This window comes from Bubalus kerabau, chromosome 10 (genome assembly GCF_029407905.1).
Source record: "Bubalus kerabau isolate K-KA32 ecotype Philippines breed swamp buffalo chromosome 10, PCC_UOA_SB_1v2, whole genome shotgun sequence".
NCBI lineage: Eukaryota > Metazoa > Chordata > Mammalia > Artiodactyla > Bovidae > Bubalus > Bubalus kerabau.
Window position 1 is genome coordinate 42,557,017 of NC_073633.1, and position 25,675 is coordinate 42,582,691.

The 25,675-nt window shown below is 38.9% G+C and overlaps 2 protein-coding genes across 12 annotated transcripts in view; one reads left to right on the plus strand and one right to left on the minus strand.

Moving 5' to 3' along the window:
- The window catches only part of TMEM87A (transmembrane protein 87A), a 39,217-nt gene extending 28,026 nt beyond the window's left edge, over positions 1-11,191 (minus strand). For all 4 annotated transcript variants that reach the window (XR_008699165.1, XM_055537492.1, XM_055537491.1 and 1 more), the window contains exons 1-6: positions 10,905-11,191; positions 9,569-9,629; positions 6,983-7,068; positions 4,599-4,712; positions 2,490-2,543; positions 2,361-2,405 (exon numbers count right to left, since the gene is read on the minus strand). Coding sequence is in view for 3 of the 4 variants with exons in the window: in XM_055537492.1 (XP_055393467.1) it covers positions 2,361-2,405; positions 2,490-2,543; positions 4,599-4,712; positions 6,983-7,068; positions 9,569-9,629; positions 10,905-11,048 (504 nt within the window). In the remaining variant the exon portion in view is untranslated. The remainder of the gene's footprint in view (positions 1-2,360; positions 2,406-2,489; positions 2,544-4,598; positions 4,713-6,982; positions 7,069-9,568; positions 9,630-10,904) is intronic.
- Positions 11,192-11,194: 3 nt separating this feature from the next.
- GANC (glucosidase alpha, neutral C) overlaps positions 11,195-25,675 on the plus strand; it is a 74,213-nt gene continuing 59,732 nt past the window's right edge. For 2 of the 8 annotated variants that reach the window (XR_008699164.1, XM_055537484.1), the window contains exons 1-3: positions 11,195-12,283; positions 13,541-13,603; positions 15,555-15,663. Coding sequence is in view for 6 of the 8 variants with exons in the window: in XM_055537484.1 (XP_055393459.1) it covers positions 12,255-12,283; positions 13,541-13,603; positions 15,555-15,663 (201 nt within the window). In the remaining 2 variants the exon portion in view is untranslated. Of the gene's footprint in view, positions 12,284-13,540; positions 13,604-15,554; positions 15,664-22,475; positions 22,545-25,675 lie in introns of those variants that run through there. The other 6 variants (XM_055537486.1, XM_055537482.1, XM_055537485.1 and 3 more) reach the window with 6 other exon arrangements.

Sequence of the window (25,675 nt, forward strand, 5' to 3'; positions counted from 1 at the left end):
TCACTTCACTTTTAACCAAGTCATGAAAGGATGCCAGGTTGTATTTTACAGAGATATCCCAAACAAACTAAAGAAATTTAGTTTAAATTACCTGGAAAAAACCACCAATGATGACATCAGTAACTTATAAACATCAATTCCTGAATCTAATTCCCTTCGTTCAATGCCCTTCTCAGGACCACCACAGTTTCTGCTAACAAGGTCTTACATTTATATAAAATATTTGATCTTAGCTAGGCTATATGAAAAGCCAAGAGTCACTGTCCCCCAAAGTCAAGGAAGTAGAATTAATAGCCACCATGCTTGTGGAACTGGCTATCTATTCCAAGGCCAGTTAGTCTGTGCACAGCCTTAGCAAAAAGCCACCAAAGGATTTGTTGCCTTACATACCAGAGAGACTATGGACCTTCAGAAAAGCAAGACTATAACAGAAAGACAAGATAAACACAGAAAATACTTGGCTGCTTCTTCCTCATGTCTGAAAGGAGGCACCACTACCTAGACTTGCAATTTTTTATTTTCTGGTCTTAAAAGGAAAATTAAGATTTTTACTTTTAAGTTATTGAAGCAAATGTTCACCAACACAGAATTCTTCTGAAACCAGAAAAAAAGATCTAAAAACAAATACATCTACAAGAATATTCACTACAGCACTGTTTCCAACTGCAGGATAATGAAACATAAAAATGTCCAAAAACAGATAATCTAATAAATTGCAACATATTCATATAATAAAACTCTATGCAGTCATTGAAATAACAATGCCATACAATATTTACTGAACTGGAAAGCTGTCCATCTTATATTGCTAAAATTTTTAAAAAGCTTCAATACAGTACATAACATTCTCATTTTTAATTCAATATAAATATGCAAACAGACAAAATACTAGAAGATAAATGTTTATAATCTATCAGTGTGTGGTGGTATTACAGAAGATTATTTTCTTCTTTTCACTGATGTATATTTTCTAAATAGCTGACAGTGAACAAGAAAAAGCCCAATGGATGCAATTAAAAAAAAAAAAATTTTAATGAAGCTTACCATGCCTAACTTTTTAGGTTAAAATTTTGTACAACTATAATCAGGGTAGGGAGAGTGGGGTCAATTCCAGAAAGGCAGAATAAAGATCCCTGAAAATACACTCACCAGTAAAAGCAACAAGAATACGGGCAAAAATTATCAAAATCAACCGAAGACTTGCAACCACATCTGAGATCTGTTTCCTCAAGAAAAGCACCTGAATTTCAGCAAGAAAAGCAAGCCTGTAGTGGTTTTGTTCACCGTAACTTCTTGACCTTTTTCTAAGCTCCTTAAAACCAAAGTTCTCACAATTTTAACAGCTGTGAAAAACAGAAGTTTGGCAGCCAGTGGAAAAGTCTGGTGGTCCCCTAAAGCCCATTCACTAGAGCTGTCTGGTAGGTGATGAAAAGCTCCAATCTCAGGTGTATCTTTTACATGATCTGATTTCAGAGCTCATTCAGTGGGAAGGACCCTGTACTGAGGGAGTTTTCAAAATACTCAGCAGCAACTGTGAAAGATCACAGCTGCCTGAAGTGACATTACCAGGTGAGGCTATGAAGAGGCTGACTAAAAACTTAAAAGGAAAATTTGGAAATAACATGTCCATAGGGGTTTTGAAAAGCTTCGAGATATTCCTGGAAATCTAGAAGGCTCCAACTACACTCAGGGCTGGGCACATATGTGCCAAATGGTGCACATGTGCCCAATCAAGACCTGAGTAGGCCCTAATTACTCACCCCCACTAATCTCGAGGCTCTATACAAGAAACAAGTAAAAGTTAAGACAGAGTTTGAAATTGTTAAAGAAGCCAGACATAGGTCACAAATTGTGAGAGAGAGAACAGTGGTTGCCTAGAGCTGGGGGAAAAGAGGAATGAGGAGTGACGGCTAAAGACGACATGGTTACTTTTTGGGGTGATGATGTTTAGAATTAAATAGTGATTGGTGGTCACAGAACTAAAAACCTCTTAACTGTGCATTTTTAAAGGGTAAATTTTGAGATATACTCTTCCAATTATAGTCTATCACAAGATAATTTTAGACGGAGTTCTGGAGTTTAAGAATCTTTCTTAAAAGTTTCTTACTATTTACAAATAATATTTATAGGGTGGTAATTACAAAGCAATATAGACTGATTGTAGCAAACATGGAAAATATAGAAAACACAAAGAAAATAAAAATCACTCACAATATCATCCAGAGATAACCATTATTAACATTTTGGTATATAGCTTCCATTCTTAAGTTTCTTTTTAAATGTAAGCACAAGAATTTAAAGTAAACAAACATAAGAACACTAAAATATGTTCGATGCCCTAAATTCCCTACCACACTTACAGTTTTGTCTCCAGTAAAGGTAAGATTTGTTCCATTCTCCTTAGCCTGAAACAGGAAAAAAGAAAATTAGTAAATTAATTCAGAATTTCTACTTTACTCTCAGAAATATGTAACAAGAAAAACAATTACCTCCTGTCTTTCTCCTAACAGAGGCAATCGATGCACAAAATCTCCAGAAAAGCTCTATGAAAGATAAATAAAACTAAAATTAAACAGGTATAATAGCAAAACAAAAACACAGCTCAAAATCCACAGAAAGTTAAAGCAAAACATAGTATAAAAGTAAACAAAATAGTATGACATTAACAGACAAAATATTTCCATTTAACCACAAACAAGTGAATAAAACCTTGCTGGGAACTAAAAAATAACAGCAAACCAAATTGGCCACTCAATTTTTCTATGATTATAGATACTGTCATTCTTGACAAAACCTTAGATGGAAGATACATAAATAGGATAAATGGATATCACAGTTCCCCTCTATTTCCAAGGGTGGGGAAACTGTGACTCAAAGCTATAAAGCTTTAGATATAGAAATGGGATCTGAGCCTCTCAACCCTAGGATCCACTGCTTGTTCCATCACAACACACGCCATGCCTGTTAAAAAACCTCCACTAATTACTTTTCTTTCCAGTTATCAGCAGAGGAAGCATTATCCTTCCTGAGTAATTAGGTCATGTTACATTAGACTGGAGGAAGAAACCTTATGAATAGGGATTTATGCCAAAATCCTGGAAAGCTTATAGCAGATATAAAGTAGTGAACCTTGGGAAACAGTATATAATAGGTAACTTTTCACAATCAAATCCAAGAAAGGCCAACCAATCCTCCTAGGCTAAAGGATAAATTTGGAAAACCGAAAGAAAATCCCCTAGTCAACATCATTCTGTGACTAGCTTTCTTTTTCTACCTTACTTCCACTATTCTAAAGCTATTTTCTTTTTCCTTCAAGACTGTAAAATCTATACTATGACAAGAATGCAACCGATGTATTGACAGTTCAAATTATCAATTACTTCATTTGCTCATCAATTATTAAGTAAAAGAGTTTTTATCAATAATTTTTATTTGCAGTAGCTAAAGAGAAAGCCTAACTTTCCATGAACTCCTTGCCTCTTCAAGGCAAGCTGCTAAATAATTTGAAGCAGCATTTAAATGCAATAAGAACAAAGCAAAGGCTATAGCTAAAATAACTATTTTCAAACCTATATAATGTATAATTTTATCCTACCAAAAAACTGGGGTCAGATCCTACTTCTAAGAAAAAAGAATTTTATAATAAACTCCATTTATATGATTACATACATGTAAGCATTAAAATAAATGACATTGGCAATTCTCTGGTGCTTCAATGATTAGGACTAAGTGGTTTCAAAAGTAGGGGTCAGGTTCAATACCTGCTCAAGGAACTAAGATCCCACAATCAAGCTGAAAAAATAGAATAATAAATAGAATAAAATATACAGTATAATTCACCTCTTCCCATTTATATGAAAAAGGTGCAAAATTCAATCCTTTGATTTCAGGTCTATAGTAGTAAAATCTAAAAATGTTGATTTTTCTGAGGACATATCAACTAGATGAGATAACAAGAGAATTAAAAAGAATGAAAGTTTCAAAAGTCCATCAATGGATGAATGGATAATGTAGTATAAATGTACAATGCAATATTATTCAGCCTTTAAAAAGAAATGAAATTCTGATACATGCTATATGGATGAACCCTGAAAACTTTTTAAGTTAAAAAAGCCAAAAAACAGTGTATGATTTTACTTCTCTGAGATATCTAGAACAGTCAGATTCATGGCAAAAGAAAGCAGAATAGCCATTACAAGGCAAGTGGGAGTAGAGGGCTGGTGTTATTATTAATTGTTACAAAGTAACCACTTAAGAGGATGAAAAGTTCTGGAATTGGCTAGTGGTGACAGTTGTACAATAATGTGAATGAATGTATTTAAGTAACTGAAAGGCACACTTAAAAATGGTTAAACTGGTAAATTTTGGTATGTATATTTTACTGCATTTTTTAAAAAGTGGGGCATTGCTTTTCACACACAAAGGAAAGCACATTCTCTCTTTGCTGAGAATATTTAAGTAGCTCACTATGTACCAATCAGAACGTACTTCTAACCTATTTCTGCCAGAAGAAAGAACTGAGAAATGGACATCACCAAAAATACAGGTATCATATTTTTCACCTCTTCTATTTCCCTTGAACAACTATCAAATATTACCTGTGCTTTAAAGAGTTCACTGCAGTTCTGGAACAATTTTGATGATGTTTCATATTTCCCAGACAACCCTTTTTTTTCCTTAAGGTTTTCCAAGTATGTGTCTACTTCTTCCAACTGGAAAACAGAGAAAATACCAAGTATTTAACTTAGTTTTTACATGAAATATTTAAAAGATAACAAATCGATTGTCTTAGGTACATAGTTCAGGATTTGCTATTTTTAAAATTAATATCAGATAAAGACTATGTATTAGTATTCAAGAATCAAACAGTACTCAAGTAGAGAATTCCAGTCTATGACTCTAGAAGGGTAGGTCCTCTAAAAATTCCAGGAAGATGTGGGAAACTGTCAGAGTCCAGAGGGTTTTGTTATAAGAAAATATATTTACAAGAGTTCCTTGACTCAATCAACAATACCAACAACAACAAAACTTGTGCTTATAAGCTAGATATGCCAGAGTACAAAACTGCTGCAGCCATTCACAGCCCACTATTAATACTCTGAAAAAGTTCATCATTTCTGTGGCTTCATCAGTTCTGTGATTCTTCTCCCATACCAAGATCTCTAATCTCACTCTCTATTTTCCTAAGCTGCAATTTCACACTTCCAACTATCTGCTTATTATTTCCATAATTCTGTCCTATGGCAATTCAAAATAATTTTTACATTCTTTACTACTCATGAGGACTGAATCTGCTAAGCTCTTGACCAGTTTTTATCACAATCTTCAACTGTATGAGCTTTTAAACTAGTGATTGACTGATTAGGAGAAAAGGATCAATGATATTTCAAACCATACTCTAGAAAGACTTCTAAATTTTCCAATCCTTTTGGTCCTCATCACGGGGCTTCCCAGGCGGTGCTAGTGGTAAAGAACATGCCTGCCAATGCAGGAGACGCAGAAGACCCAGGTTCGATCCCTGGGTGGGAAGATCCCCTGGAGAAGGGAATGGCAAACCACTCCAGTATTCTTGCCTGGGGAATTCCAAGGACAGAGGAACGTGGCTGGCTAAATTCATGGGGTCGCAAAGAGTCAGACATGACTGAACGACTAACACACACAGTCCTCATCATACCAATCTTACCCAGTGTTCTGTAAAAAAAAAACAAAACAATCACCACCAAAACCCTAATACTGGGTAGAAATTAAAAATGCTTAGGGTTTAAAAAACCAACTGGATGGTAGATATTTTTTAAAGACTAGTACTTTATTTTTCAAAAGAAACCTCAAGAATGTAGGCGAAATGTAAAAAATGAAATAATACAAACAGCTGGATGAAAACAGAATAAAAAATCTATCCAGGAGCTGTGTATCTTCAATGCTCATGTACATTGTACTACAGCAATTCTGAAAGTGTGGTCCATGGACACTTCCATGCATCTAAGAAGGCAAAACTATTTTCATGGTCGTCATCTGTTATTTGCCTTGTGCTGATAGTGCAAAAGTAATCATCCAATTACCTGAAAATACTATTAAAATACCATTCCTTTTCCAACTACATATCTGTGTGAGGCCACATTTTGTGCATACACTTCAACCAAAATAACACATCACAACAGACTGAGTGAAGAAGATATAAGAATCTAGCTATCTTCTACTACACTGCTGCTGCTGCTGCTAAGTCGCTTCAGTCGTGTCCGACTCTGTGCGACCCCACAGACGGCAGCCCACCAGGCTCCGCCATCCTTGGGATTCTCCAGGCAAGAACACTGGAGTGGGTCACCACCTCCTTCTCCTAGATATTAAATAAGAAGTGAAGAAGTGAAGTCGCTCAGTCGTGTCCGACTCTTTGCGATCCCATGGACTATAGCCTACCAGGTTCCTCCATCCATGAGATTTTCCAGGCAAGAATACTGGAGTGGGTTGCCATTTCCTTCTCCAGGAGATCTTCCCAACCCAGGGATTGAACCCAGGTCTCCCGCATTGTAGGCAGACACTTTACCATCTGAGCCACCAGGGAAGTTCAGACATTAAATAAAGAGATCTGCAAAAATATAAAATAACACCACTGCACCCAGTTTTTTGAAAATTAATTATTTTTCATTAAAAAATGTGCTTTTTATATTAACATGCAATGAGTCTATCATTGCTATTTTAAAATAAATTAATATATATTTATGTATTTTTGTTTTAATTTCTAATATAGTAACCCACATGAATAAAGGCTTTTTGGGTATCTACAGCAATTTTTAGGAATGTAGCAAAGTTCTGAGACCAAAAGTTTTGAGAACTGATAGTACAAGTATGCCTACAAATTGGAAAGTATAATTCCAGTTCCAGTTCTTCTCTTCCATAGCTACATGACACTCTCTCCACTACCAGGTGGGGACCCAAGGATCTCTAAATAAACTCAAAGAAAAGTCTGTAATTTTATGTTCTATACCTTGAAGTTGTAGATTTCATTGTAACAGTCAGCACTTTTCAGATACCACGTTATATTCAAAGATGCATCACAAGGCTCTCCATCAACTATAAAAGAAGAAATCTCTGTGAATAAAAGATGATTTAATTGCCAAAGTATGTTTCCTAAATTATTACCCCATATTCCATTTCCTGCTAAACCAGGATACTTATAAGACCATCCTTTCTCCAAACAGAACGTAATGAAGTAATAAATTTCAGTCATCTATTATCATATAAATATTTACTAAGCAAAGCACTTAAGTACACAAAGACACATGGCACTGTGTTAGGCCAAAGAGGGGAACAGAAGGGAACAAATTACTGAAGACTCGTAAGCAAAGTCTTAAAAAGGATTCTAGCTGAAGACTCAAAGAATAACAACATTGGAAATGTCACAAGACAATAATGGAAATAATTTCACTGAGGGAAAACTTCAAAGTTTAACCCTTCAGAGACCTTAAATGGATACAAAAGAACTATCAGCAAAAAGCAAACCTGGCTGAGGAAGGCAAGAATAGCAAAAGCAAAGATAAAAGAATATTAGATCCTTTTAAAAATCCACCTTAAGAGAAGCCTCAAGGAACCTCATGAAATCACATAAGTCTCACTCACGTAACTTATTAAACATAATTTGGAGAACAATATCCTAATGAACCAAAGCCTAAGTCTGAAGACTTGGGAGTCTATTAGATTGTCATCCTGGGGGAAGTCAGTATTCCCTTTTATCTTTGTTCCAGCAGAAAATGAAAAAACATACTAACCATACCTACTTTGTGCAAATGTGACAAAGGTAAACACAACTATATCTAGGAACCTACTTCTGGTTCTTAAGAAGCACACCTAAAATTACAACCTTTTCCTTTTCTCTGTTTGAAGTGGTTTTCTCAAACTAATTTTTAAGTGGCACAGTTTTATAAGGCTTAACTAAAATACACAAAAAATCTGATGTGTTGAATAGAATGTATAGAAATGCTAAAAAGGATACTGCAATCTTGTTATGAACTACACAGAAGAATCAAGAGAAGGAATTAATTAAATAAAAACCAGTAAGAAAAATCCCCTAAAAAGGAGATTTGCAGGGAAACGTGCCTGCAAAAACACTACTATTTATGTTAAAAGACATAGAATTTTAGGGGGACCATGCCGCAAGGCTTGTGGGATCTTAGTTTCCCAATCAGGGATTCAACCCTGGCCCTCAGCAGTGAAAGCTCAGAGTCCTAAACACTGGACCACAAGGGAATTCCCAAGACACAGAACTTTAAATGAATGGCTTTAAGGGACAATGAAAACGGTCCTGCCAATTTCAAGGAAATCTATAGTGTACCATACCCACAAAAGCATAAAATCAGAGACAAGATTAAGTATAAGAAAACACAGAAGTAATAAAGTGAAAGACAATTTTAAGCCTCAACTCCTCTAAAAACAGAGAAACATCAACATTTCAAAATACGCAGCTTGGCTAAAAACCACTACAAAAACCATTAGAACAGAACGCAGGTAAAAAGAAACTGTATATAATAAAAGGACAGACTAGCACACAGGCTGTCAGGCTATTCCAAAAGACAAAATACTGCTATCCCTAAAAGCTCTTCTTTTCTAGTAAGAAAACCTCACAAGAAAGACCAGTGTGCCACAGTAGATTTGATTTAAATCAAACTTAAGTCATTAGCCGAGATCATATTTTCATGAAAACAGTATATTCTTCACAGAAATTCTACCTGACCCCCCTGTCCCACTAGACTGTAAGCTCACTAAAAGAAAAAGTCTTTTCTATCACTTCCTTTCTAAAACAGTGCCTGGCACATTAATATGTGTTCAATAACTACTTACTAAATGATTAAAAGAATAAAATCATCCAACTATGACATAACTTTGCACTTTCACAAGGAGAAATACGCATAGGAACACACATGGACGATCTGGATTTTTAGTCCTTATCTTGAAATGGAGCTGCCCATGATCATGCATTCTCTAAAAATAAAGCCAGTTTCAGAAATAAAAGGAAGCTTTTCTATAATAAACAATGGGTTATTCTGGATTCAGATACAGTGGCTTTCCCACTGGACAGACTGGTTTTGTTCTACATAATCCCTATTTCCTGGTAATTATTGTTGAGCTTCCTCTTTCAAAGATCCAAGTGGTAAAATACTCCTTCTGCAAACAAGAGCTTTACCGAACGTATTTGTGCAGAGCCAATGGTCTGACAAACCTAGGTCATATGTCCAATAAACTTCTAACAAGCACACAAAAGTAAACTCAGCAGTTACCTCTATGACTCAGAACAGATTAAAATCCATGCAGTCAACCAAAACAACTTATCTACTATATACTGCAAACACCAGAAAAACAAGAGAAGAAAATAAAGTTCACAGAAGTAAGTATTCTGAAGATTATTCAGTGAAGGACCTTAGTCACACTATGTAAGTTTATACCTAGAGAGTGCTGAACTGTTAAATTTCAGAATTTATGTTGAGTGTTAATTATCAGAGGTAGAAAACAGGTAATTTAAAAGTTTAAAGATCACTCAAAAACTCGAATAAAAACTTCATGAAATGCAAAAACTCACATTTCAGGAAGATAGTGGTATTTTTGAAGAGGATCTTTCCAAAACTAAAATAATTTTTCGCCTGCAAAGATAAAGGAGAGATAATTAGCGTAAGAATCACTTTCATTCAGAAGGCAGAATATAACTGATACAAAAATATAAATTTATAAAATGTTGAAGTTAGTTTTCTTAACACACACACACAAGACATCAATATCCTTCCATTTAGTAAAATCCAGTCATAACAAAACTAAAGGATTTTGCTGCTTGGTGTAGAGACATGATTTTTTTCCCCACAGGCCATGAAGCAAGGACTTTAGAAGGAAGGCTACTAGAAATCCTAACCTAACTTCAATCTTTCTGGAAGGTATTTCTTAATCAGTTAATTCCCTTTACTCATTAATCACCGTCCAGAATAACCCTTCAGTGCTTCAAATAAACTATTCTACGAGCAGACAGCCAGATTTAACTATCAACCATTTTACAAATAACATGTAAATACCTAAAACTGAGAGCCTGAAGATCTTCACAAAATGACCAAAAGCTGTAATTCTTGCCATATCAAAAGCTCAAAAAAGATTTAGGTAATATGACCAGTGAGCAGAGCAGAACAAAAAGGCCACTGTGGTTTTAATAAGACTAATGCTTTCGGGCATTTCCAGCCAGCACCTGATCTGTCGGCTCACAGGACTACAGTTCTTACTCAAATGGGGTTTCGAAAGGGTGATAAAAGGCAGAAAGGATCTAGTCAATTGTCCTTAAGAAAGACTAACTTACCATAAGAAATTTTAGCATACTGTTTATTCCGTTTTCAACATTCTCATGTTAGAATACATCATTTTAAGTGCCTAGGCTTCCCAATTACATGGCAGAGCTTAGATTAACCATTTCCAAGTCCAAACGAAATCAACCAACTTCGTAAGTGGAACTATCCATTAACAAAAAAGTGCAGAGGAAAAACCCAGAAAGATGTTTATTTACATATACCTCTCATCCAACCCGAGGTCACAAGATTCTGCAAAACTTCAGCTGAAAGAGAAACCATTCTCACCTATACTTCAAGTTTACAGGTCTCCAGTCTGTCAGTGAAAAGTTCTCTGATTCTGCTAATAAGAAACCAATCCACAGCCACTTTCAGCTCCAGAAATAACCCTGACATTCCTGCTAATCTACCCACAGAAGCGCACGGCTTCCCGCTCCAGGGAGGTGAGTCCCCGTTAGGCAGCTACACCGACGCTACCGGCAATCCCACCCCTTTGGAAGCGGACTTTTGTGGAACCTTCATGAACTCCTTGGGCCGCCGTAGCCCCACCCCCTCGTTCCTCCAGTCTCAGTTGTTCCTGAAGTGAACACTCACCGACGGTATCGGAATGTGCCACTTGGATCTCTCGGCAGCAGCGACAGGTGCAGGCCCTACACTGAAAAGCGACAATGGGGACGTTCGAGCGCCTAGGAGAAGAAGAATGACAGGCACCACCTGCAGCCACGCAGCCACCGCCATCTTCACACCCGTGGAGTGCCTACCGAAAGCATTTCACCTTCTTCCGGTTCGTCCCGCCCTCTTCCGGCTCCGCTCTGGGGGCGGGATCATCCGGGTCCTCACAACCTCTGGGGGCTTGTTTGTTTTGCGACTCAGCGGCCCAGCCCTCGGCTGTCGTCACGGCTCAGTGTGAGGCTTTAGACCTACTGCGCATGTGTCGTCCTGTCATACCCTAGTCACCTTGGATTGTTAGGATGATAGCCAAAAGCTACCACTGAGTCTGTCGGCCGTTCTCTCTCCTAGCACTTAAAGGGTTTGGGGACCAGGGAAGAACCCAGTGTGGCGTTTGGCTTTCTCCTCCTTCCGTTCGCCCCAGTCCTCGTCCCTTCTGAGTCAAAATCAGACGCTGGGGCCAGAAGTCTGGGAAAGCCGTAAGTCTGGCTGCTTATTTAGAGTGTAGCAGTGAGTTCTTCGGAGAAGGCAATGGCACCCCACTCCAGTACTCTTGCCTGGAAAATCCTATGAACGGAGGAGCCTGGTAGGCTGCAGTCCATGAGGTCGCGAAGAGTCGGACACAACTGAAGCGACTTAGCAGCAGCAGCAGCAGCAGTGAGTTCTTAGGTTTCCAGAAGTATTTAAGCAATCACTGGAGTTTGGCAGTACTGGAGTATAATCGATTCCTAAAATAGGTGATGTAGTCGATAACTCCTTTTAAAAGCCCCTTCTAGTCCAGAAGAATATGATGTAGCGTTTGGCAGGAAAACATCAACCTCCAGCACCAACCGGCCGGCACTTCCTACTCAAAACTGAAAGTCAGGAGAGGGCAGGTCCGTTTTCAGTATCTGTGGCGTGACCCTCACTGAGGTAGATGTACAGAAGCCTCGCTACAGTCCCGCAGGCCATCTCCATTTCCAGGTTCTCACGCTCTTGATTTTCATCCTCTAGGGCTCTTTGAGTACACGCCTCCTCCGCTGCAAAAACCTTTTTCGGTTCCTAAGGGAGGGAGCGCGTCACCAACCACTCATAACCAAGAAAAAAATTGCCAAATAAATCTCTGTAGAAACGCTAGCTGGAGTCTAGAAATCTCAGGAGAAAAAGTGTCGATTTGTCACTCCTTAAAGAGCTGCAAGTCCCAGAAACTTGGTGGTGAAGCGCTGGTTATTTAGAAAGACTGACAGTCTAAAAGACCGCCTGAAACCTGAGACCCTGTGAAGTGACTGGGAAGCCATGGAATCAGCTGAGAAAGAGGAAATCAGGTAAAGGTCCAGTGGTCCAGCAGGAACTGACTCCAGGGTCTGCGGAGGCAGGGGATAGATAGTACCTGAAAACAGCATTCTGGATTTGAAGATTTATTGAGTGATTGATTGCACATCTTATTTGCCTGTTTTATGTTTGTGTACTTAATTTCTATCCTTCTCAATTCCGCAGGGAATTAATTGATATAAATAGCCCCATATGAAATACTTGCAGGATAACTCTTAATACATGAATTTCAAACATGCTGCTTTCCAAGTTCAGCTAAATACACCTCTTCCTATATCATTGCAGAGTTCATTCTTCAAAACTGAAAAGAGATTGCAAATTTCTCTAATCTTTACACACTTGATTAAAAGAAACGGTGACAAAGATTGAGTCAATGAAGGATTTGATTACTTCTGTGATAAACCATGGCCAAGGGTATTGTCTGGGCTCATTTTCATAATATTTTGAAATTGGTGTTCAGTCATAGCTTTCTACACAATCATGGACATGCTTATTACAGATGTGTTCATTACGTGTCTCCATGAAAATCACTGTGGTTTTATTTCTTTACTTAGAGCAAGTAGTTGTTTTAATTGGTGTATGTTAAATACATGTCCTGAAGTATATGTACATCTTGATCATGTTCTCTTCCAGAAACAGCTTTTTTGGAAACTCAGTTTTAAAAAACATTGGCCCCTAAATTGTCAGCATCATCTTAAAAAGCAAAGGATTTTCCTTCTTCATCTGTTTGTATGCCTATTCTAGCACCTTACACATGCCTCTGTTACAGTGTTTGTCAGATTGATTTATGATGTTGGTTAGGATCTCAAAGAAAGCTTGAATACCGTCCTTCATATGTTCCTCACAGCCGAACACTAAGAAAGAATATTCTGAAAGTACTTTATTGAATAAACAGGTGGGTGGGTTGTTTTTATTGGTTTGGTTTGAGGTTTTTTTGTTTTTACTTCTTCAGATTTTATTGTTTTAATCATAGCCTTCAGTCATTATTTTTAAAGAACCCTTTCTCATAAGTGACAGTGCTCTTTTTCTTTTGCTTTCAGAGAAATCCTAGAACTTCATGTTTTGTTGTCTACCTTGGGTGGTTTACTAAACAATATTACAAACACATTATCGTATTATGTTACGGCCTTGACACAATTTGGTATCACAGTGATATATGTCCCATGTTTATATTATAGTTAGAGAAGGTACAAAAATTGGATTCACACACCCAGTGTAAAACAAATTTCTTAAAATGTCTTTTTATTTAGTGTTGAAGATGAAGCTGTGGATAAAAACGTTTTCAAAGAGTGCAGCAAGATTGCTTTCTACAGGTAAGGAGAGGAAGTGTATGACCTAGGCAAAACAGTTCTGAAAATATTTCAAAATTGATGTTTATTAAATTCTTGAGAACTGATAGACTTCCTGAGGAAAGAGTCAATTAGAAAATTCAGTGATCAAAGAGTTTATTGACAGGAGACATTGACTTTTACAACTTTAACTTACCGTTATATTATTTTATAATTAATATGTTACTATTAATTATAATTAATTATATTGTATAGTTATATATTATAATTAACATTACTATGTTAATAAATCCACTATTTTATTTTTAAAATCAGTGTTTTTAAACTAATATTAAATTTTTGAATCTTTGAAGAAATACTTTTACATGGTTCAAAAATCAAATACTATGAAAAGAAACACATTGAAGAGTTACTCTCATTCCTGTCCCCTTTCACACCACTCTACACCTTCCCCGTAAGTAACCAGGTTTATTAATTTCTTATTTCTCTTTCCAGTATTTCTTTTAGTGAATGCATATATTCTTATATCACAACTATTCTTATACCATATAGCTTTCTATCTATGCATGTATAATCAGTCACTCAGTTGTATCTGACTCTTTGAGATCCCATAAACTGTAGCTCACCAGGCTTTTCTGTCTATGGAATTTTCCAGGCAAGAATACTAGAATGGGTTGCCATTTCATACTCCAGGGGATCTTCCTGACCCAGGGATCGAACCCGTGTCTCCTACCTCTTTTTTCCCCCCTGCTTAATAATTTATTCTGAAGGGCTCTGCAAGAATACATGGAGGCTGTCCTTTTCACAGCTGTATAGTATTCCATTGGGTAAATTATATTATAATTTATTCAGTCTCTTTCATCTTACTAGATTTTGGGTTGTTTTCAGTCTTTTGCTATAATGTCACTGCCACAGTGAAAAGCTATACCTATATCAGGACTTTCCTGGTGGTCCAACGGTTAAGACTATGCTCCCAATGCAGGGGGCATGGATTCAATCCCTGCTCAGAATTCAATCAATGCATACATGCCACATGGTATGGTGTGGCCAAAAAAAAAAAAAAAAGAAAGAAAGAAAGCTATGCATATGTCATTTCCTACACATGCAGGTCTATTTATAGGATGAATTTCCAGAAGTGGGATTACTAGGTCAAAGAATAAACGTATTTGAAATTGTAACTATTACTAGGTATCCCTCCATAGAGATTGTGTCATTTTGTACTCCCATCACCAATATATGATTGCCTTTTTCCCCAGAGCCTCAACAAATATTTCTTTAAAATCTTTTTTTTTTTTTTTTGAGTGTCTACCTCTACGTGGTCCTAAAACTGAAGTCACCAAACATTATATCATACAACTCTCCAATTTATTCACACTACTCTAGAGATAGAAAGATCATATCATTTTAATTCTGAACAGGTACCTTAGAAGGAATTCTATAGTGAACTCCTGGTCACCTTGTCAAACCACTAGATTATATTGGATTTCCACTAGAATTTATTAATAAGTTTCTATTAAAGTGTACATTTCATGGAAAGAGGGAGAGAAATCAACAAGCTAACAAATGTCACCTATGAAAACTGCCCCTTGGGATTTCCCTGGTAGGCCAGTGGTTAAGACTTCATGTTCCCAAAGCAGGGAACACTGGTTCAATCCCTGGTTGGGGAACTAAGATCCCACCAAAAAAAACCTGCCCCACCTTCTCAGTAAAGGGGACAAAATACCATCCTTGAGCAGTGTTATGGCGAAGAACAATTTTACTAGTACTCTTATTTTGTTAGTTGTATTAGCACTCATTAATTTTATTAGCTCTCTAAAGTACTTCTGTTAGTGCTTTATTGAAGTACTAATATACCACCTGTGCCCAGTTCACTTATTATTGAAGTGAAATCTTAATAACTTCCACAAGGTAATATAGTCTTTTGGAGGCTGAGTCACAAATCATTCTCAGGCATTTGTATACTTGCTATCTGCAGGCGTCAGAAACAGCTGCTCTCCAAGAAGTCTACCTATCGAGCATTGCTGGACTCAGTCACAACAGGCAAAGACAGTGCCAGGTTCCAAATCATCAACGAACCAGCAAAGGTGAGAAAAAATATTTTCTACAGACAATTCTTTGTTTCTATATGTATTTGGGTTGAATGAAGTGAATTTCTACAAAGCCTATTAAACTATGTTTGCTTCAAAAATAAACTTTGTGAGATAAGTCATGCTATCTCTTTACTATCTACACAATGTTACTTTAAAAGTAATATGACTGTCAACATATAGATTGCCTTGTATCAGATGCTTTCTTAGGTGTTTTACAAATATTATTTCCTTTTAATTAATCTTTAGAAAATATCCAAGAGGTACATTGTATTGTCCCCAATTTTTAGATAAGGAAATTGAAGTCTAAAAGACCACCCGCCCAGAGTCATAGCTAGTAACCAGAATTTTCACCTGTGACTGTAGACTCTGTCAAGTACCTGTGCTCTTTCTATCACTGTTAACACAATTTATACTTAAGCAAGGTCCAGATTCAGTGACTGTCCAAACCTCAAAATGGGAGCGAACAAGAGGAACGATGGTCTCTGCTGTTGAATAAGTCTCAAATGTTCCCTTACCGAAGCTGCTTCACTCACAGATCACCACAGTTCTTACATACTGAAACATTAGAACAGTGTCCTAAGTGCTTTTTCTCATGTCAGGTTTTCACACTACTTCCCATGGGCCAATCACAGAGAAAGTGCTGTGGGCTGAGCTCAGAAGTGTGGTTGAGCTCACAAGTAGCTGATGCTTCCAACTTGACCCCCACTTCAGATCTTTTCCCATCTTCTAAAGGTGTCCTAAACTTCTAAGGCCTCCCAGACCAATCTGGTTTAATTGGTAATTCACTGAAGAACATAGGTAAAGACATGCAGTCTCAGTGCCATGCCAGCTTAGATAGTAACTCCATCAGCTCACTAACAAAGCCCAGTTCTGCGGAGCAGACTGAGAAGACATCCCCACTTTCACTGCAGCATCGTGAGCAAGCTCCCTGTGGTGCTGTGTCACGTGCTGTGTAGCATTACACCAAGGAATCCCCTCAGAGAAGACAGAACCAAAACTGCCCCACAACATTAGGGCATTCTCTGTAACATTTGTAAGGCCTTTAACTTACCCTTCCCTTGTAGCTCAGTTGGTAAATAATCTGCCTTCAGTACAGGAGACCCAGGTTTGATCCCTGGATCGGGATGATCCCCTGGAGAAGGAAATGCAACCCACACCAGTATCCTTGCCTGGAAAATCTCATGGACACAGGAGCCTGGTGGGCTGCAGTCCATGGGGTCGCAAAGAGTCGGGCACAACTGAGCGACTAATATTTACTTACAGTTAACTTAGCCAGTGAAGTGAAGTAGAAGTGTTAGTCACTCAGTCGTGCCCAACTCTTTGTGACACCATGGAATATATAGCCTGCCAGACTCCTCTGTGCATGGGATTCTCCAGGCAAGAATACTGGAGTGGGTTGCCATTCCCTTCTCCAGGGCATTTTCCTGACCCAAGAATTGAACCCAGGTCTCCTGCATTGCAGGCGGATTCTTTACTGTCTGAGCCACCAGGGGCAGGAGGAGCAGTGGCACAGTGAGGAAGACTACTTTCCATATGAAGTTATAGAGATTTTAGTCATTTCAAAGATGTAGAATCTGCTGACATAACTTTCTTGCCTGAATTCAAAACAGGGGCTAGAGTCATGTCAGCAGTTCTGTGTTCTCTGTCACCACCCCCTGTTCCTAACTTCTGGTTATGTAAGGATGCATTTGTGGTCGCAGCACACTTTGTTCATTTCTCCTAACTACACAGATGGGATGGTTAGCCTTTCTTCAAAACCTAGTGCTGCTTCTTATACCACTCATCTCCTTCTAGAGGAATTTCCCCCCACCCAACTTGGCATCTGTGAGACCTTTGAGTTCACAGCTCATGGTACCCTCAAAGTCACAGTTCCTTGACTGCTGATCCAAGTCTCCCAAACTTGGCATCCTTTTGTAGCCAAGTTTGAAAGCTTTTCATGGGAAAACATGGGATAGCATTAATTTATTTCCTAGAGAACCAACCACCATTTGCATGTGGTTTAATAGCCAGTACCCAGCCAGGACCCTGTATGCAGCATCAGCAGAAGCAGCTGGATCCAGGAAATGCAAGGAGTCCACAAGAGACCTTCCCGGAGTCAGTAGCCCTAATACCAGCAGCCAGGTCACTTCCTTTCGCATTTTTCCTGTCACTTGCTCTTTTCCCTACTTGTCTCCAATGTGTCTGGCCCCAGAGAGCTGCAGCTGTGCTGTGGTCAGCAGGAATCCCTTTCCATTCTTGGGGAGGTTCAGTCTGCTGAGCACCTTAACAATCCACTGTCTAGATGACACATGCTGAGGCAGAGTATATTAAGGCACTCAGAATACCAATGTGGGCCAAAGTGCAGCTTCTCAATGCAGCTCCATACCCATGAAGTGAGTGCTGGACCCTCTCACACGGCTTCTTAGAAGACTATTGGTGAGTTTTTTTGTACACACCTCTCTTTGGATCCTGAACATGAGGGACAGTGCCGTTCAGGTCAGGTGCTAGAACCAGAGCCCACCAGATCTGTATGCCTTCAAAGAAAAAGAAGCTGTAGTCCAGGAAGACGCACGGGAGCTTAGCACAAGACAGCACGGGACTCAGAAGGGAGTTGAGGAGTCAGACAAGCAAGGGCAAGTGATCTGGGATGTCAGCAGCACGGCTCCCAAGACTAAGAACTTTGAGGACCTCGTGGAACAGACTCCACGTTCAGTTATTGGAATTAACAGGGCTGTGCAGGAAATCCACACACTCTGATCTCAGACAAATGCATGCAAGTGTATGTTTGGGGAGATCACCCTCAAATTCTGAACTTGATTTTAATGTATTTTTAATGTCCTCCTTGTCACTTAGAATTGAGATGACTAATAGGACAGAGGATGAGATGGCTGGATGGCATCACCGACTCGATGGACATGAGTCTGAGTGAACTCCAGGAGTTGGTGATGGACAGGGAGGCCTGGCGTGCTGTGATTCATGGGGTCACACAGAGTCGGACACGACTGAGCGACTGAACTGAACTGAACTGAATAGGAACTTAAGGTTTTGTACCCTCTCTGCTTGTTAGGGACAACGGAGATTCAGATAGTGATTTCTGAAGTTGTCTGAACCTTGTATCCTGCTCACTGCATAGTCAGGGAGCCACCACTAGTGGTTGTTTCCGGGACGAGATGGGTGTTTCACCGGAGATTTCAATTAGGATATGGTATGGGTGGAGTCTGGAGGTTTTTTAAAAAGCTGCATACATCCACTTGCTCAAAATGATAGCTTTTTATTTCAGGTTCAGAGAGACAGAGCCCCAAGTCTAGGAGGATCATATTCAGCTCACAGCTGCAGTTCTCAGATTTCACTGATGAGGCAAACCCAGCCCTCTTCTGCCTGCCTACCCCACCCCATTAAAACTCTTAAAGCAATAACTTTGTTGTCAATGTCTGTTGTTAATGTTTGAAATTTTTCTTCCCAATTCTCTTCCCCCAACCTGCCCCTTTACAATCAACCAGGAGACAGAACCAAGGTTCATTCAACCTTTTTCAGCTTACACTGTCATAACACTGGGTGTCTCAACAGACATTTCTTTCTCACAGTTCTGGAGTCTGGGAAGCCCAAGATCAAGGTTCCATTCCTGGGTGCCACCTCTTTTCTGTACAGTTGACCCTTGAACATATAGGGCTTAGTGGTGCCGACATCCCCATGCAGTGGAAAATCCAAGTATAATTTCACAGTTGGCCCTTAGTATACATAATTTTGCATCTGCAGGTTCAACCAACCAACGACCATGTGGTACTATAGTTTTATTGTTGTTGTTGGCCACCCCACTCAGCATGTGGGTTGTGGGGTCTTAGTTACCTGACCAGGGATTGAACCTGCACCCCCTGCAGTGGTGGCATGAAGTTTTAACCACTGGACTGCCAGGGAAGTCCCCGTAGTATTTATTATTGAAAAAAAAAATTATTATTGAAAAAAATCCATGTATAAGCAGACTCACACAGTTCAAATCTCTGTTGCAGGGTCAACTGTATATTCACATGGTGGTGGTGGTTGTCGTTCAGTTGCTTAGTCATGTCCGACTCTTTGCACCTCCATGAACTGCAGCATGCTGAGCTTCCCTGTCCTTCTCTATCTCCCAGAGTTTCTTCAGACTCATGTCCATTGAGTCACTGATGCCATCCAACCATCTCATCCTCTGTTTCTTCCTTCTCCTCCTGCCCTCAATCTTTCCCAGAATCAGGATCTTTTCCAATGAGTCAGCTCTTCCCATTAGGTGGCCAAAGTATTGCCTCTTTAGCTTCAACATCAGTCCTTCCAATGAATATTCAGGGATGATTTCTTTAGGATTGACTGGTTTGATCTCCTTGCTGTCAAAGGGATTCTCACTTCAGCACCACAGTTAGAAAGCATCAATTCTTCGGCTCTCAGACTTCTTTATGGTCCAGCTCTCACATCCGTACTTGACTACTGGAGAAGCCATAGCTTTGACTATACAGACCTTTGTTGGAAAAGTGATGTCTCTGCTTTTTCATATGCTGTCTAGGTTTGTCAAAGCTTTTCTTCCAAGGAGCAAGCATCTTTTAATTCCATGGCTGGTGGAGAGAGAACTTATTCTCTGGTCTCTTCCTGTAAAGGCAGTAATCCCATCATGACTTCACCCTCATGACCTCATCAAAACGTAGTCACCTGCTCAAATGGTAAAGCGTCTGCCTGCAATGCTGGAGACCCAGGTTCAATTCCTGGGTTGGGAAGATCCCCTGGAGAAGGAAATGGCAACCCACTCCAGTACTCATGCCTGGAAAATTCCATGGATGGAGAATCCTGGTGGGCTACAGTCCATGGGGTCACAAAAAGTCGGATACAACTGAGCAACTTCACTTTCCCAAGGCTTCATCTCCAAATGCCATCACATTGAGGATTAAGGCTTCAGCATATGAATTGGAGGGCTGGATGAGGCGGGGGTGGGTTGGGAGAAAGGAGAAGATGACACAGTCCTTAAGTTCAGTTCAGTCGCTCAGTTGTGTCCGACTCTTTGTGACCGCGTGAATCACAGCATGCCAGGCCTCCCTGTCCATCACCAACTCCCGGAGTTCACTCAGACTCACGTCCATCGAGTCAGTGATGCCATCCAGCCATCTCATCCTCTGTCGTCCCCTTCTCCTCCTGCCCCCAATCCCTCCCAGCATCAGAGTCTTTTCCGGTGAGTCGACTCTTCGCGTGAGGTGGCCAAAATATTGGAGTTTCAGCTTTAGCATCATTCCTTCCAAAGAAATCTCAGGGCTGATCTCCTTAAGAATGGACCGGTTGGATCTCCTTGCAGTCCAAGGGACTCTCAAGAGTCTTCTCCAACACCACAGTTCAAAAGCATCAATTCTTCGGCGCTCAGCTTTCTTCACAGTCCAACTCTCACATCCGTACAGGACCACTGGAAAAACCGTAGCCTTGACTAGATGGACCTTTGTTGGCAAACATTAAGTTCCTGGGACACCATAATGTTACAAAGCGAATTGAAGTGTCGCCTGTGTGTTGCTTCTAAGTCAAGACACCTAGGTCTTTAAGAAAAGCTGGTTGCAGGTTCAAATGCCTAAGTTTTCACATAGGATCTTATTTCTTATGATATAATCAGATATTTGACAAAGAAGCTTCCCGAAGAAAATCTTAAAGGCGTTATCAGTAAAGTGTTGACTGCTTTTTTAGAACTCCTTTTTCCCTACTATTATTGATTTTTTACTTTCAGTCAAAATTTGACCTGGATTGAGAAACAGAGAATGTCTACTCTTGTGACATCAGAGAAGGGAAATTTATGTTGTCTTCTGAAAGTGAAAGTTAAGGCACTCAGTTGTGTCTGACTCTTTGTGACCCCGTGGACTGTAGCCTACCAGGATCCTCCTTCGATGGAATTTTCCAGGCAAGGGTACTGGAGTTGAAAGGTTGTTGTTGAATCACGTGAATACACCGGGATTCTTGGCCCCCGGAGGAGAAGAATTCAATCCAGGGCCAGAGACGAGGCTTGATCGCTCAGAGCTTTTGTGTAATAAAGTTTTATTAAAGTATAAAGGAGATAGAGAAAGCTTCTGACATAGGCATCAGAAGGGGGAAGAATGAGTACCCCCTTGCTAGTCTTCAGCTGGATGTTATATAGTCCCTAGCAGTCTGTTAATGAAAGAAAGGAATGTCCTATAATTCAGAATAGCACCAGGCCCCTCGCCCATAAGATGCATTTTGGGATAATCTTGGCACCAAATGGTTTATCTTGGGCCATAAAATAATTAACTTGAATCTTAAAGAAGGGCAGACCACCATACAAATAATTTCATTTACATAGATTAGGGGAACAATATCTGAGTATAACATACTGGTTTGTCAAGTAGGTTTTGGGCCAAGAGGCGGAACTGACTTGGAGACAGAGTTTGAGGTAAAGGCATAGTACATTAGCATAGCTTAAGACAAACATTTCCATAAGAAAAAGGCATTGGTTATCTCTAGGCTCAAGAATAGCTAACTTCAGGCGGAAACCAGGTGTCATTATGGCAACACAGTATTTTAAGAGAAACCTCTCTTTAAATTTGTATAGAGAAGGAAAAAAATATTGCTAGTTTGTTTCCTCCTGCCGCTTAAGAGAGAGAAAAATGTCTGACACTTGCAGGCTATTTCCTCCATTTGGAGACCCCTGGCCTTCCTACCTGTTACCCTCTCAGAGTGGGTTGTCTTCTGAGTATACCTAAAAAGCACTGCTAGTGAGGCTGTTTGTAACCGACCTATGTCTTTGACCTATTATGTTGCTAATTTTCACTCTTTTATGACATAAATGACCATTTGGCAAAATGTTTGCTATGCAGTCTGTTTGCAAATTTTCACTAGAGACAACACTTCTAGCAGCTTTTCCAAGAATGCAAGGAAATCTCTGAGCACCTCCATGAAATTACCCCTTGCCTCTTCATCTAAGCCTCATGAAAATGCGACTTTGCCCAACCAGCCACCTCCTCAGCTGATGAGGAACAACTGCCACTTGTTATCCGGGATTATTTCTACAGAAATGGCCAGGAACAGGCAAAACAGTTTGGAATCTATCTAAGCAATCAGAAACACACCTGGACAGGCTAATTGGCCTTGGAGACAGGCTAATATCCAGTTTAACTTGCCAGTGTTCTCTGTAGAAGGTCAGTGCTTACAATAAACCAATAGGCTGCAACTGAGGAAGGAGCAATAAGTCCCCTACAGCTATTTTAATGAACTCTTAAACCATTCTCTGAATCCTGGGAGATCTTGACCAATAGTTGGGAAAGGTCCTTGCTCACTGTTCTAGGCCTTTTACATTAGCTTTCCTTACAGTGTAGTAGAGAGACCTAGTGCCAGAGGAAAAGCAAGATCCACCCATCAAGGAGTAGTTGATGAGGTCATAATTTCCTTTGTTAATACCCACCACCATTTAAATATGTGTTCTAGGGCTCTTCTGTTAACTCAGTCACAGTCTCTACTGGTTCTGGGTGAAATTTTATTTTTTAAATTTAATATAATTGTGATAACTCTGCTGCTTGAATATATAAACAAGGATGTTTTTACCAGTGGTTTTTTTTTATAATTTATCTTATTTTTTTCCTTATAACCAAAGAAATAAAAACTAGACTTATGGATTGCAAAATACCAGGTTTTATTTTTATTGAGTATGGGAGAAATAAGATAGGAAATGGGAATTTACACTCCAGACTACAGAGGTGAGCCTCAGTGAAAAACCAAGTAGAGACTTGTAGTACTAAAATGAACTTCCAAAATGTATTCCTTTCTCTGATAATTTATTTCAGTTTCTCTGATAGGAGAGATTTACATATCTTAAATGTTTCTAAGGGAGCAAAACCCATGCTGTCTCACCTTATTTAAAATGTTTAAAAGTTTTATGTTTCTTATTTTCCATAAATCCATCTTGCTGCAATTTTTATTGCTCTTATCTATTTATCAACACTAAATAATTCTGAGTTTAAGCAATCTAACTTCTGTAACAATGTATTTTTCATCATTTTAAATCATTAATAGAGATTCAATAATTTATTTGGATATTATTTTAAAATAAATGTCCAAACAAGTCTCTAGAGAGCAGGAATATTTAGAAATTCTCAATGTTTTAGACAGAAGGATATAACATTTATGTCCAGACTTTTTGATGGCCAAGTTTTGGTGGAAGAATTGGGCAATAACTGGCAGTTAAGAAGCCCAGGAAAGTGGTTTATAAACTGTCATCCACAGAGCCCTGAGGTTTCCGTGGAGGTGTCTCAGGACTCAGTGCAGGGAGGGGAGGGGGCTCAAAGGTCGAGGCTCTGAGCTTCTTTCTCCTGTCTTCAACCCAAGTAGCTTTACTTATTGGACTTCTGAGAGTCCACTACTGTTAATTTTTTAAGCCCGTAAAAACAGATTTAAGGTCTAAGGAAATGAAGCTATGTTGATGATAATAAGGAATGTGCTGGTAATAAGAGATAAGAATGAACTTGGATATTGACTTTGAAAAGGGTAGAAGAACTAACACCTATCCTGCTCAAACTCTTCCAGAAAATTGCAGAGGATGGTAAACTTCCAAACTCATTCTATGAGGCCACAATCACCCTAATACCAAAACCTGACAAAGATCCCACAAAAAAAAGAAAACTACAGGCCAATATCACTGATGAACATAGATGCAAAAATCCTTAACAAAATTCTAGCAATCAGAATCCAACAACACATTAAAAAGATCATACACCATGACCAAGTGGGCTTTATCCCAGGGATGCAAGGATTCTTCAATATCCGCAAATCAATCAATGTAATACACCACATAAACAAATTGAAAAATAAAAACCATATGATTATCTCAATAGATGCAGAGAAAGCCTTTGACAAAATTCAACATCCATTTATGATAAAAACTCTCCAGAAAGCAGGAATAGAAGGAACATACCTCAACATAATAAAAGCTATATATGACAAACCCACAGCAAACATTATCCTCAATGGTGAAAAATTGAAAGCATTTCCTCTAAAGTCAGGAACAAGACAAGGGTGCCCACTTTCACCATTACTATTCAACATAGTTTTGGAAGTTTTGGCCACAGCAATCAGAGCAGAAAAAGAAATAAAAGGAATCCAAATTGGAAAAGAAGAAGTAAAACTCTCACTGTTTGCAGATGACATGATCCTCTACATAGAAAGCCCTAAAGACTCCACCAGAAAATTACTAGAACTAATCAATGACTATAGTAAAGTTGCAGGATATAAAATCAACACACAGAAATCACTTGCATTCCTATACACTAATAATGAGAAAACAGAAAGAGAAATTAAGGAAACAATTCCATTCACCATTGCAACAGAAAGAATAAAATACTTAGGAATATATCTACCTAAAGAAACTAAAGACCTATATATAGAAAACTATAAAACATTGGTGAAAGAAATCAAAGAGGACACTAATAGATGGAGAAATATACCATGTTCATGGATTGGAAGAATCAATATAGTGAAAATGAGTATACTACCCAAAGCAATCTATAGATTCAATGCAATCCCTATCAAGCTACCAACAGCATTCTTCACAGAGCTAGAACAAATAATTTCACAATTTGTATGGAAATACAAAAAACCTCAAATAGCCAAAGCGATCTTGAGAAAGAAGAATGGAACTGGAGGAATCAAACTACCTGACTTCAGGCTCTACTACAAAGCCACAGTTATCAAGACAGTATGGTACTGGCACAAAGACAGAAATATAGATCAATGGAACAAAATAGAAAGCCCAGAGATAAATCCACGCACATATGCACACCTTATCTTTGACAAAGGAGGCAAGAATATACAATGGATTAAAGACAATCTCCTTAACAAGTGGTGCTGGGAACTCTGGTCAACCACTTGTAAAAGAATGAAACTAGAACACTTTCTAACACCATACACAAAAATAAACTCAAAATGGATTAAAGATCTAAACGTAAGACCAGAAACCATAAAACTCCTAGAGGAGAACATAGGCAAAACACTCTCTGACATACATCACAGCAGGATCCTCTATGAC